Source organism: Mustela nigripes, chromosome 3 (genome assembly GCF_022355385.1).
Source record: "Mustela nigripes isolate SB6536 chromosome 3, MUSNIG.SB6536, whole genome shotgun sequence".
Classification (NCBI taxonomy): domain Eukaryota; kingdom Metazoa; phylum Chordata; class Mammalia; order Carnivora; family Mustelidae; genus Mustela; species Mustela nigripes.
Genome location: NC_081559.1, coordinates 149298671 through 149312139, shown reverse-complemented (window position 1 = coordinate 149312139; position 13469 = coordinate 149298671). Strand labels below are relative to the sequence as shown.

At 35.9% G+C, this 13469-nt stretch overlaps 2 protein-coding genes and 1 pseudogene across 6 annotated transcripts in view; 2 read left to right on the top strand and 1 right to left on the bottom strand.

Annotated features, from left to right (window-relative positions):
* RMDN1 (regulator of microtubule dynamics 1) overlaps window positions 1-13469 on the top strand; it is a 54997-nt gene that overhangs the window by 12861 nt on the left and 28667 nt on the right. For all 5 annotated transcript variants that reach the window (XR_009403224.1, XM_059394821.1, XM_059394820.1 and 2 more), the window contains exons 2-4: window positions 1328-1445; window positions 10070-10166; window positions 11933-12092. Coding sequence is in view for 4 of the 5 variants with exons in the window: in XM_059394821.1 (XP_059250804.1) it covers window positions 1328-1445; window positions 10070-10166; window positions 11933-12092 (375 nt within the window). In the remaining variant the exon portion in view is untranslated. The remainder of the gene's footprint in view (window positions 1-1327; window positions 1446-10069; window positions 10167-11932; window positions 12093-13469) is intronic.
* LOC132013184 (L-lactate dehydrogenase A-like 6A) lies at window positions 3861-4917 on the top strand (annotated as a pseudogene).
* The window catches only part of WWP1 (WW domain containing E3 ubiquitin protein ligase 1), a 150138-nt gene continuing 142196 nt past the window's right edge, over window positions 5528-13469 (bottom strand). Inside the window, exon 25 of the mRNA XM_059394817.1 lies at window positions 5528-6036. Within this exon, the coding sequence (XP_059250800.1) occupies window positions 6024-6036 (13 nt within the window). The 3' untranslated portion in view covers window positions 5528-6023. The remainder of the gene's footprint in view (window positions 6037-13469) is intronic.

Here is a 13469-nt window from a genome sequence, read left to right as displayed (position 1 = left end):
AATGACTTATGAAGATAGTATAGCTTGTTTTTATATCAGTGGGAATGAATCATCAGAAAGGGAGAAAAGGTTACTATCTTGTGAAAGAGAACCAACTGTTGTAGGAAAGAATTGGTAGAGTGATATCTGTATACTCTTTTGCCATTGGTCTTGAGAATTCTGGCCATAATACTGAAAATTAATTTACGAATCTGTTTGGGTATGCTCTTTATTTTATTCATTGTTTATTTCAAAACTGTGGGTTTTGAAGATCACTTTTGAAGATACCTTTAAATCCATGTACATTTTTATATGTAGTAATCACCATATTTGATATTTTTCATCTTGTCTAGTCTCAGGATTGGTACTTATTGTATATTAGTATCTCATATTTTATTTCATAGTTATAATATCCATGCCTCCTCAAATAAAACGTAGATCTTGTAGTCCAGCACTTAGCATGACTTATTTTTAGATAAATTACTATTGTTAGCCTTAGCCATTGTTAAGAATCTTTTCTTAAGAGTATGCTCTCCCTCTAATGTAACTATGTGAAATAGTTTTTTTGTTTTTTATATTATTTTTATTAAATATAATGTATTATTTGCCTCAGGGGTACAGGTTTGTGAATCATCAGGCTTACACACTTCACAGCACTCACCATAGCACATACCCTCCCCAATGTCCATAACCCAACTACCCTCTCCATACCCCCCCCCCCCCAGCAACCCTCAGTTTGTTTTGTGAGATTAAGAGTCTCTTATGGTTTGTCTCCCTCCTGATCCCATCTTATTTCATTTTCTCCTTCCCTACCCCCCACAACCTCCCACCCTGCCTCTCAAATTCCTCTTATCAGAGAGATCATATGATAATTGTTTTTCTCTGATTGACTTAATTCACTCAGCATAATACCCTCTAGTTCCATCCACATCATTGCAAATGGCAAGATTCGTGAAATAGTTTTTTTTTAAAGAATTTTTTTTTTAAGATTTTATTTATTTATTTGACAAAGAGAGAGATCACAAGTAGGCAGGCAGAGAGAGAGGAGGAAGCAGGCTCTCCGCAGAGCAGAGAGCCCGATGTGGGGCTCAATCCCAAGACCCTGGGATCATGACCTGAGTGGAAGGCAGAGGCTTTAACCCACTGAGCCACCCAGGTGCCCCCGTGAAATAGTTTTACTGAAGAATTTGATTAAGTACATTTTGAGCTTCCAATATTCTATTTAGGATTGATTGCTTTAGGGGTAGAAGTTGTAATTTTTATTTTAATTGATGTAATTTTTGCTTAGGGTAGCTATTCCTTCAATATTTTGCTGTTGATTTATTTCTGACCATAATTGTTTTCACAGGTGATGGGAAATCTAGGAGCTTTCAAAAGAAGCCTTTTATTGTCAGCTTTACCTTATTTGGGTTTTGAAGCATACCAAGTATTTTCCCAGGCTGCTATGGTTCATGTCACAGCCAAAGGTAAGCCTAAGCTAAGTATGTGTACTACTTAGAGATAATTATGTTTGTTATATTTTGTTAGTAACTTTTGAGTTATTTTTGAATAATGAAACTTTGTTCTAATATTTCTGCTTTTCTCTCTATTCATCATTGAGTCTGATTTTATATATATGTATTATATATATTATATCTGTATATCTCTGTGTGAATATATATATGTGTGTGTATTTGTAATTTCTTCCAGCAACTATAGCTCCTTCAGTGGGAAATACTTATTTATTTATTTATTTATTTATTTATTTTTAAAGATTTTATTTATTTGACAGAGAGAGAGACAGCAAGAGAGGGAACAGAAGCAGCGGGAGTGGGAGAGGGAGCCTGATGCAGGGCTGGCTCCCCGGACCCTGGGGTCATGACCTGAGCCGAAGGCAGACGCTTAACGACTGAGCCACCCTGGCGCCCCAGAAATACTCTATTAATACTTTGTAGTTTTATGGGACCTTTGGACTAAGAATGTTTTTTATATTTATAAGGGGTTGAGGGATTGGGAGAGAGGTATATAACACAGATTATATCTATATCTGGCCCTTATGACACAATAATTCTTTTGTTTCCTTAATTCCAAGGTATTACACTCTTCTTGATATAGTTAAGAAACGCCCAGTTACTTTGAGGTAAAAGTATTTTCTAGTATTCTTATTTTATTTTATTTTTTTACAAACAAAATGCAGTTTAGTATTAAATATCAAGTAACTGATTTTAAAATAGAAAAACTCTGATTTCTTATTTGATATACTTTAGGTAAGTACATAACAAGACTTGCCATATTTAAAAGACATTAACTAAACCAGTTGTGTGTGACAGAGGCAAAATTTTAGTGTATTAGAGAAAAATTTTTAATTTATGTGTCAAGCTTTTTTTGTTTTTTATAGTCCCCACCTTTTAGTCATTAAGAAGTGATTGGGGAAAGAAGTAGAGATTTTATTTTGAATAGATATTCTTATTAAAGTTGTAATAGATGAATATGAAAATATTAGGTAAAAACTGCTAGTCATTGATTTCAATTTCTCATGATTATTCTTGTCTTTAAAAGAGCAGATAAGGGGTGCTTAGATGGCTCATTCGGTTAAGTGACTGCCTTTAGTTTAGGTCATGATCCCAGATCAAGTTCTGTATCAGGCTCCTTGCTCTGCAGAGAACCTACTTCTCCCTCTGCCTCTTTCTGTTTCTCATAAAATAATATCTTAAAAAAAAAAAAAAAGCAGATAATTAACAATTGTTTTTGTTTTATCTTTCCTTTTTTTTAACATATAATTTTTATGATGGATAAAGTAGAGGACTTGGTTCCTTGGAGTTTTCACCTAACTTCAGTTCTCACAGCAACCTTGTAAAATAGTAGGGACAAACTGTATTATGACGTGATAATAATTTTTTAAAATGTATCCCTGAGAGATGTGCCCAGTGGTTGCTGTTAGATTATTTTTCTCATTGTGTTTGTGTGTGTTCCATCTTAGGTGTTTTTGATTTGTTTTATTTTTGTTTTTCTGTCTGTTTTTTATTTTTTAATTTTTTAATTTTTTTATTAATTCTGTACCCAACATGGGCTGGAACTCAGGACCTCAAGAGTCAGGACCTCTACTGACTGAGCTAGCCAGGTTCCACGCATTATAGTATTAACTTTTTTTTTAATAATTTTTTTTTAAGATTTTATTTATTTATTTGACAGAGAGATCACAAGTAGGCAGAGAGGCAGGGAGAGAGAGAGGGGGAAGGAGGCTCCCCAGTGAGCAGAGAGCCTGATGTGGAGCTCGATCCCAACACCCTGAGACCATGACCTGAACTGAAGGCAGAGGCTTAACCCATTGAGCCACCCAGGTGCCCCTATAGTATTAACTTTTGAAAAAGAAGTTCGCAGTTTAACTTCTTCAAAGTCAAAGTGTCAGAGCAGAGATTAGTACTCTAATCTTTTTTTTTTTGTCTGCACATTTAGTTTCAGTGTGCTTTAGCACCCTTTCCGTACAGAAATGAGTGCAAAGATGTAAAATATGGCACTTTGAAAAGCAAAGCTGAAATTAACTTTAGCTTTTAATGGTGATAGTCCTTTTTTCAAAAGTGCTTTTATTTAAAATCACTGCAGTTTCAGTAAGTTAAAAAAACATTTTAAGGTGCTGGACCCTTGGGGGAGGACTCCACGAACTGGGAGTGGGCTTGAGAACTGGGTGTGATCCCACAGTGGCATTTGCGCTGGCTGCAGCAGTCCGAGCTGGGGTGGGGAGGTAGTGCGTTAAGCTTTCAGCTGTTTTCTTACTTTGCACTTCAGAGAACTTTGTTGTGGCTTTCCTCCATTCCCTTCCTTCACCTCTTGAGCCAGCTGCTTTGAGCTGGGCTGGGAGAGTCCTGCGGGCAAGCTGGAGACTAGACCCTGTAGGAGCGAATGTCTTTTGCCTAGGGATGGTTTTGCATCCCTGCCAGGTGGCATGCACCCTCCTAAGGGACAGTAGGTCCTTCATCCCTGTCTCCAAAATGGGAACTGTCAGGTGTGAATTAACTAAGAATTTAACTTCAGAGGAGACCATTTATCACAGTAAGATCTCTACTATAGGAACTGGATCAGTTGGCATAGCATGTGCTATCAGCATCTTATTAAAAGGTTTGAGTGATGAACTTGCCTTTGTGGATGCTGATGAAGGAAAAACGAAGGGTGAGACAGTGGATCTTCAACATGGCAGCTCTTTCATGAAAATGCCATATATTGTTTGCAGCACAGATTACCATGTCACTGCAAACTCCAACCTAGTGATTATGACAGCAGGTGCACACCCAGGAAAAGGAGACACATGCTTTGATGTAGTTAAGAGAAATGTGTCCATCTTTAAATTAATGATTTCCAACATTACCTGGTTTAGTCCCCAGTGCAAAATGATAGTTGTTTCCAATCCAGTGGATATCTTAACTTATGTATCTTGGAAATTGAGTGCAATTCCCCAAAACCATGTTATTGGAAGTGGCCATAATCTGGACATTGTCCATTTCCATTTCTTTATTGGGCAAAGACTTAGTTTCCTCTCTGAAAGCATGAATCCTTGGAAAACATGGAGACTCGGGTGTACATGTGTGGAATGGAGTGAACATTGCTGGTATCCCCTTGAAGGATCTGTATTCAGATATAGGAACAGATAAAGATCCTGATGACTAGGAAAATGTCCACAGAGAAGTGATAACCTGTGATTGTGAGATGATTAAAATGAAAGGTTATACTAATTGGGCTGTTTGCCTCTCTGTAGCTGACTTAACAGGAAACATTTTGAAGAATCTTAGGAGAGTGCATACAGTTTCCACTATAACGAAAGGCCTCTGAAATAAATGAAGAAGTGTTTGTTAGTGTTCCTTGTATCCTGGGAGGGAATGGTATTGCAAACCATATTAAGATAAAGCTGACCCCTGAAGAGGAATCTGTTTGAGAAAGAGTGCAGAAAAACTTTGGGAAATTTAGAAAGAGAACAAGCTTTAAAGTTATTTAGAACCATCCTGACGTTATTAAAGTAGAGATAGTGGTTGTAGGATTGTATATCAAACTTTTGATTGATTGATTGATTTGACAGACAGAGATCACAAGTAAGCAGAGAGGCAGGTGGGGGGGGGCGGGGAGCAGACTCCCTGCTTAGCAGAAAGCCCAATGTGGGGCTTGATCCCCAGGACTCTGAGATCATGACCTGAGCTGAAGGCAGAGGCTTCAACCCATTGAGTCACCCAAGCGCCCCTATATATCAAACTTCTGAATAAACTTGAATTCGTGTGTGTGTGTGTGTGTGTGTGTGTGTGTGTGTGTGTGGTTGCTATTTGGTCTAGAAGAATGATGTATATGTTTAGTGTGTTACAGAAATTCTGGTTCTTTTCAGCCAGTATATGCTAATTCTTTCATTCTGGCTGGCATATATATATTCATTTATATGTTTTAAAAAAAAGTTACAATTTCCTCTACAAATGTAAAAATAAAAGTTCATACAAACAATTCTAAATTTTAGTTCCAGTCCTAACTCCAGATGAAAACGTGATTTGACCTTAAAAAAATAACATTTTAATATTCCAAGGTATAACTTATTCTGAAAACTAAACTGGCTTTATTAAAGATTTTAAGGAAAATTGTCTTATATTACAGAATCTTTCCTGTGTTTTCAAGCATATTTTGAGCACTTAGAAAATAGATACAAAGAACAGAGTATGGATTTTGATTTATCTTGCTTTGATTTTTCTTTAGCTTTGTTTTCTTAAATAAAATGTCACTTTATAATTAGTTGATGGGCGTGTCCATTATAATTTGTGCGACTAGGCCAAAGCCCTTGAAAAAACATTAGTTATTGATATAATATAGAGATCAGATTTTTTTAAACTTGGAAAATGATCCATGTTTATAAAACTATAATTTCATCAGTCCTTACAAGTTTTACTTTGGCATATATCTTGTCTCCTATTTGCTATACTATGATCTTTATTTTTCATATTTTTTAGAAAATGGTCTTCAGATAATTTCGCTCATCAAAACTGCTTACTTTTCGGGGCGCCTGGGTGGCTCAGTGGATTGAAGCCTCTGCCTTCGGCTCAGGTCATGATCCTGAAAAAAAATAAAAGAAAAAAAATTAAAAAAACAAAAAACTGCTTACTTCTCTTTAGGGCTGTTTCATTCTCATTGAGGCCAATTAAAACATTTTTTCCTTCTTCATTTATTGGGATACAATCATTCTGAATCATTTTTAACAATTAAGGGCAAATACATTTTTTTTAAAAAAGATTTTATTTATTTATTTGACAGAGATCACAAGTAGGCAGAGAGGCAGGCAGAGAGAGAGAGGAAGAAGCAGGCTCCCCTCAGAGCAGAGAGCCCCCATGTGCAGCTCTATCCCAGGACCCTGAGATCATGACCTGGGCTGAAGGCAGAGGCTTAACCCACTGAGCCACCCAGGTGCCCCGGGCATATACATATTTTTATTTTTAGCTAAGTTCAGCAAGGTTGCTGGATTCAAGACAAACTATGTTTAGGAATTTTTGGGGGGGGGGTAATCATTTTTTTATTTGATAGACTGAACACAAGTAGGGGGAGTGGCAGGCAGAAGGAGAGGAGGGGAGAAGCAGACTCTCCTGCTGAGCAGGGAGCCGGTGTGGGGCTCCATCCCAGGACCCAGAGATCATGACCTGAGCCAAAGGCACCCACTTAACTGACTGAGCCACGCAGGTGCCTCAAGGACATATGTATGTTTTGACATTTCAATTGGTTGGGGTTGTGGGACTCTTTTAAAATGGTAACGTCTATATTTACAAAGGATAGGGCATATACCTACTTATCAGCCATAATTGAAAAACTCCAGTAGGAAGTTTTTCATTATTTCTTTAAAATAGACAAAATTCAAAGCATTCAAGGTATGCCCCTACAGTCACAGTACTTGTGTGTGTGTGTGAAAGTTCACTTGTAAAATGCCTAAAAGATAAATCAAGTGGCCCACCTTAAGTAAAGGTCTTCATATAATCACTTCAGTTGGCTCTTTTCTTACGCTTTCATTGATTCCGCTTTGATCAGTCTACAGACCTGGGGTGAGTGCTCCTTCTGTATTCCTTTATAACTACTACAGGGTGTGTCAAGAGGTGCTGCTTCCAGTGCTCCTGTGATACAGTATTGTTGGTCTGAAAATTTGCCGTAAATTTTGATTATGTTGTTGCTACTTAGAGCCTTCTAGCATCAGAGAAAAATCCTTAAGTATCTGAAGAATCTAGATGCTCATTTTCTACTTTATAATTCCTATAGGGAGAAATTTCCAGAAGTAGAACAATTTTGCTTACTTTGAGGAATATTTTTTTTTGTCCAGATACATCTCACATGGCTGAGAGTACACAGAGCAAGAAAACAAGTAGACCAAAGTTTACTAACTTATGTCATATCAATGACATTTTAAAAAATTCTGATAATTACGATCTTGGGCATATTCATTTTAGGCTAAATTTAGATTTTGTACAGATGAATTAATGTCTCAGTTCATCTTGGGATATTCATTATTACATTTATTTTAAAAGTTTAGTCCATTTTAACAGTATGGTCTCTTTATGTCAGTAACATAGCTTATTTTTAAATATTTTCAGGAAAAGTACAGAGCATTAAACAAGTAAAAAAACCCCATACAGCTGATTGCAGATATGAGTGGTCTACATGCTCCCATCTAGTACCTATGTGAGTTTGTAGTATCAGAGCAAGTGCATTTTTTCCTGGTAAGTTGCACACTGTATGGTTTTTGAAATTTCTATTTAAGAATCAAGGAAAAAAACCATATATTTAAAGCGTAGATATGACAGCTTATGGTACTATGCTGTATAATAAAAAATAGATAAGTGATTTAAGATGTTAAGAAGGAATAGTATACACGAAAAGGATTTAAACTATTTTAAATTATTCACTTAATTTCTATATTTTTCTTTTAATTACGTGGGTGATGAGATGCGGCATTCTTAGATCATGTTAAGGACCATAATCTCTATCACTCTTCTCAGAAAGTCTGAGAAGAGTCAATGAATAGAATTAAATGTAACTTTGTTATTTACACATACCTTGTATACATTCAAATATGCCACATCAATATATTTAATATTGTATAAGCTTTCTGTCACAGCAGCTGTCATAAATTACCACAAACTTAATAACTTAGAACAACATAAATTTATTATTTTACAGTTCTATAGTTCAGAAGTCCAAAGTGGGTCCCACTGGATTAAAATCTACAAATTGGCAAGGCTGTGTTGCAGGCTGTAGGGGAGAATCTTTTTCCTTGTTTTCAGTTTCTAGAGGTTTTCCACATTCCTTAGCTGAAGACCCATTTCCTCCATATTCCAGGCCAGTAATCATTTCACTCTGGCCTTGTTTTCATTGTTATACCTCCTCTGACTTCCTTCTTCTGCCTTCCTCTTCCACTTTGAAGGCCTCTTGTGATTATATTAGGCCCCCTGACTAATCCAGGATCATTTCCTGTTTTAAGGTTGAATAGCCTTAATTCTAGTTACAAACTTAATTCCCCTTTCCCATGTAACCTGTATGCTTTCACAGGTTCTAGGGGTTAAGATGTAGACATTTTAGGGCCATTATTCTACCTACCACAAATACTGATGAAGAATGCTAAGATTACTGTTTTCTCTTTTTAAGAATCTTTGGATTTATGGGGCATCTGGCTGGTTCAGTTGGTGTAGAGCATGCAACTCTTGATCTCTGGGTTGTAAGTTTGGCCCCAGGTTGAGTGTAGAGATAACTTAAAAAAATAAAATCTTAAAAAAAAAAAACAAAAAAACTTTGGGTTGTTATAACCTTAATTTGGAGAATAAGCCACTGATAAAAATGTAAAATGAAATGGAAGCAAACCTAAGAAAATCAACCAGCCATATGAATATTGAACTATGACACCTAACCAGATTGAAGTAGGATTAAAGAAGAATTTGCTGTTGTCATTTTATTTTTATTTTTTAAAGATTTTATTTATTTATTCATGAGAGAAAGAGAGGCGGAGGGAGAAGCAGACTCCCTGCAGATCAGGAAGCCCAATGCTTAGGACCCTGGGATCATGACCTGAGCCGAAGGCAGATGCCTAACTGACAGCCATCCAGGCGCCCTGTCATTTAATTTTTTTAAACTAGTTTTATAATTACATTATGATGTTAACTTAGTAAAAAGTACTTCATTTTACATAGTTGTTTAAAATTCAGAAGATTTTTTTCTGATCTAGCTTTAATTTTTCAAAAATTAAATTCAACCTGAAATATGCTGTCAGAGCATTACATTGTCTTAAAAAAATGTTTTATATATTTTGTAGTAATGTATAAATAAATTAATGAGTTGGTTGGAGCAGAGTGCTAGTGAGGTAATTTCAGATAGTCTGTGTAATTAAATTAATCTAAGTTTTTGATGACAAATTTTTCTTTAAAGATTTTACTTATTTAAGTGAGAGAGTGGGAGAGTGCCTGCATGAGTGGGGAGGGGGGAAGGGAATTGAGGGAGAAGGGAGAAGCAGACTCCCCACTGAGCAGAGAGCCCAACCATGACAACATGGGGCCTGATCCCAGGACCCTGAGATCATGACCTGAGCCAAAGGCAGCCACTTAACCAACTGAACCACGCAGGCACCCCTCAATGATAAATTTGACTCTTTTTCCATAATACTGATAAGTTAGGTCATAAAGAGAAATCTAGTGAAATAGTATGGTGCGGTCCCTGCAAATTAATAATTTTCAGTGCTGGAAATGGATGTTATATCTCGTTATTTTCTGCAATGGAGGACACTTAGCAACAACAACAAAGAGGTTGTGTGGAGGGTAAGGGTACCATAAATTCCTCACAAGAAATTGCGTCTTCATTTTTGAAAACATATTATATTTGGTTTGTTCCACAATAAGTTTTCTAATTTTTTTAATTTTTGTGGTTTCAATAAGTCACTTGTTGTGACAGCTTCATCTTTATCTCTACTACACTTACATCTAGATTCTTCAGAATTTCTGATCCTTATTTTTAGGTAATTTTTATATCTAATTTCTTTTGCTTATAAATGAAAATGTTTCTTAGATTTGTTGCCGTTTGGCTTGGGAAAGCCTACTTTATTGTGTCTTTGTTTCATTTTTAGTCTTCAGAGTTGAAGAAATTCTTGAGCAAGCAGACTATCTATATGAGAGTGGAGAAACAGAAAAACTTTATCAGTTGCTGACCCAATACAAGGAAAGGTAGGCAATGTATGATAAGCCTGGGCTTGCAGTTTCCTCAAAATCTATGTTATTTAACAATTAAAATGATTCCTGATGCTTGAAATTTTTATAATTTTTGAAGTTTTTACTGCAGAGTTTTTAGAGTTTAATTTATAGTATGTTTCTTACAGTAAATGATTCACAAGTGCCACATGTATCTCATCGATTTAGGAAAAGTGACTCTCCTTACTCATTTTTTCCATTTTGTTATTTTGCTTTGGATCATATGAGGTAGTTGTTGAATATATGGTTATCTATATTGTATATTTCTCATTTTTTAAGTGAATTTCTTATTGACATAAGATGTAAATGAATTAGGATGTTTGTATGGCATCATTGTATGTGTGTATCACTTTAGAAGCAGGTTTTTAGAGAAACTAAAAATACCTTCTTTTTCTGTTTTTAGTATTAGATTACATGGTATATAGATTTATATATAGATTACATTAGTCCAGAGTATCAGTGTGCAGTCAGTTTTTGGGAAAATGTAGGTGGAAGGAGATTCTGCCCAATAAAATAGGTTTAATAAGGCTAAATTGGCATTTCCAGGCCACAAATCTACCTAATCCTAAACTAAAAATGTTGTCATTTTCAGCTACCTTTCTTAGATTCTTAAGATCAGTTCTCTCTTCATGACCCATCAATTTTGCTTCTTAAATGTCTATAGATCCACTTTTTCTTCTCCATTTTCCCCTTAGTTACTTGTAGTGTCATGTTTGGCATTTTATAGACAATTCAGTAATTACTTGAAAAGTAAGTTATAAGTTACTCCATCTTTATTTAATTATAAATACACTATTGCTACCTTTAGTTTCAAAATTTTATGTGAATACCGTTTTTTGTTAAATATATAATGGGCTTAAAGGCAAACATTTAATAAAAAGGATAAAAAGGAGTTTTAATGTTTTAAAAAATATTTCTAACTCTTAATTGTGATTACTATTTTATTTATTAACCATTTCTTATCTTATATAAGTATATTCCTATGGAAATTCTTCAAGGAGTCTAGTGCCCTTCAAATACTTCCATGCATCATGGCATAAATGACACATTCAAATATAAGATTTATTTTGAGATTCTGTTATATTCAATCATTTATTTATTAACACATAATTACCATACACCTATTATGTGCCAGTTACTATATTTGGGGCTAGGGATATAGCAGTTTTGTTTTGTAGAACATGACCTGCTCTCCAAAGTTTGTGGATTTTATGGTACTATCTGAGCCAGTTAGTGAGTTGTCTGCAGTGTCTCAAGCCTTAAGTTATATGATGATTTTGTAGTGCAAATATTTAAAGAATTCATTCTAAGGAAGTTAATATTTTATTTATTTAGAGATTTTATTTATTCATTTGAGAGAGAGTGAGAGTGAGAGAGCATAAGCAGGGGTTGGGGAGCATCAGCAGAAGAGGGAGAAGCAGGGAGCCTGCATCCCAGGACCCTGGGATTATGATCTGAGCCGAAGGCAGATGTTTAACTGACTGAGCCACTCAGGTGCCCAGGGAAGTTAGTATTTTAGATGATATAGGAGAGTTAATATTTATGTATAATACTGGATATTTTGTAGGAAATTTTAGCAAATAAAGTTTTTATGTGAAAATACAACATTATGAATAATGGCTTTTGATACTGCTATATCTTCACTGACCTGAAAGACCGTTACATGTATTCATTAGTGATGTGATTTCTAACAGTTTTTAAATATGAGCTAAAATGGTTATTTTATATTTATTTCAAATTAGTGAAGATGCAGAGTTACTGTGGCGATTGGCACGGGCATCACGTGATATAGCTCAGCTTAGTGGAACCTCAGAAGAGGAGAAAAAACTCCTGATTTATGAAGCCCTAGAGTATGCAAAAAGAGCACTAGAAAAAAATGAATCCAGTTTTGCAGCTCATAAGGTGAGGGGCTTAAAGTAATGCAACTGTTACCATGTGAGAGGTAGGTACATTGGTCTATACTTACTTATTATTCCTAATTTACAGAAGAAAGAAAATCTGTCTATTTTAAAGAAATTTATCTTTATAACATTTTTTCAAAAGGATCTAGTTTTTTTTCTTTGTATTCTTGAACATTTATTATATCTTCATTAGTGTGTTGATAAATTACTTTTGTGAATGCTTATTTTTAAATGAAAGTGTTAGTTGTTTCATGAATTGCCTATGTCTTTATTCCTAGTACTATAAGGATTTGACAAATGTTTACTCATTTTCCTTACATTATATATTTCCTTACATTATATATTTTGTATATTTTATATACAAATATACAATGTGTCAAGAGGAGAGTTGTCCCTCTCGGAACCTTGATTCCCCTTCAGCCAGAGCAAAAGGTGACTGCTTCATAGGTTTGTGGCTGCAAGTAGGACCCTGCAGTGGCCATCAGATCCCCTGTGGGGATTTCAGAGACACTGAAGGAGGAAGGAGGGGGACTCTTGTCTGCACCGCTCTAGACAGTTCTCCACCCTTCTTCCTCCACTCACTGCCACTCAGGAACCGCTCACTCCAGTGGCCCAGGGGGAGTTCAGGCAGACAAACCAGAGCTGCACACGTGGCCCCTTCCCCTCCCAAGCTCCAAGACAGGCAGGGTGCCTGTCACCTGAGCCCTCTCCACCAGGGGTTTCATTCTTCCTCTGGGGCTCTGGTGGAGGTGGGCATCCTCTGCCAGGCCCAGCACATGTGAAGAATGAATTCAGTGCCCAGTTCTTACTGTCAAGGTTTGATGTGGAATCACAGCTGCAGTGATACATATTTTTATCAGTGCTTGTTTGGTTTTAAATAAAATGCACGCTATTTTATTACATTATATAGTACATTATATTTTTATGTAGAGGTGAGAATAGAGCAGTTGGACAGCTAAGAGCTGGTATAACTTTCACATGTAACTCTGCTAGTTCTTGAATTTCCTAACTGACTTAGAATGATGCTTTTCAATTGGCACTCTGGAGACACATGGGACATTATTGGTATTTTGTTATTAGGACATCACTTTATGATGTTGGACTGTCCTCAGTATAACTACCAGGTCATTGTGACAAGCAAATTTCATCTCCACCCATTTCCAAATGCTCCCTTTAGGGGCCAGTCTCCCTCAACACCCCACTAATACTGGTTTTTATTAAAAATAAAATAGATACGGATTCTTTAAATTTGTTGAGATTTGTTTTATGGCCCAGAATATGGTCCATCTTGTTAAGTGTTCTTTGTACACATGAAAGGAATGTTTATTCAGCTATTGTTGGGAGTATTTTATAAATCTCATTCAGGTCAGTTTCGTTA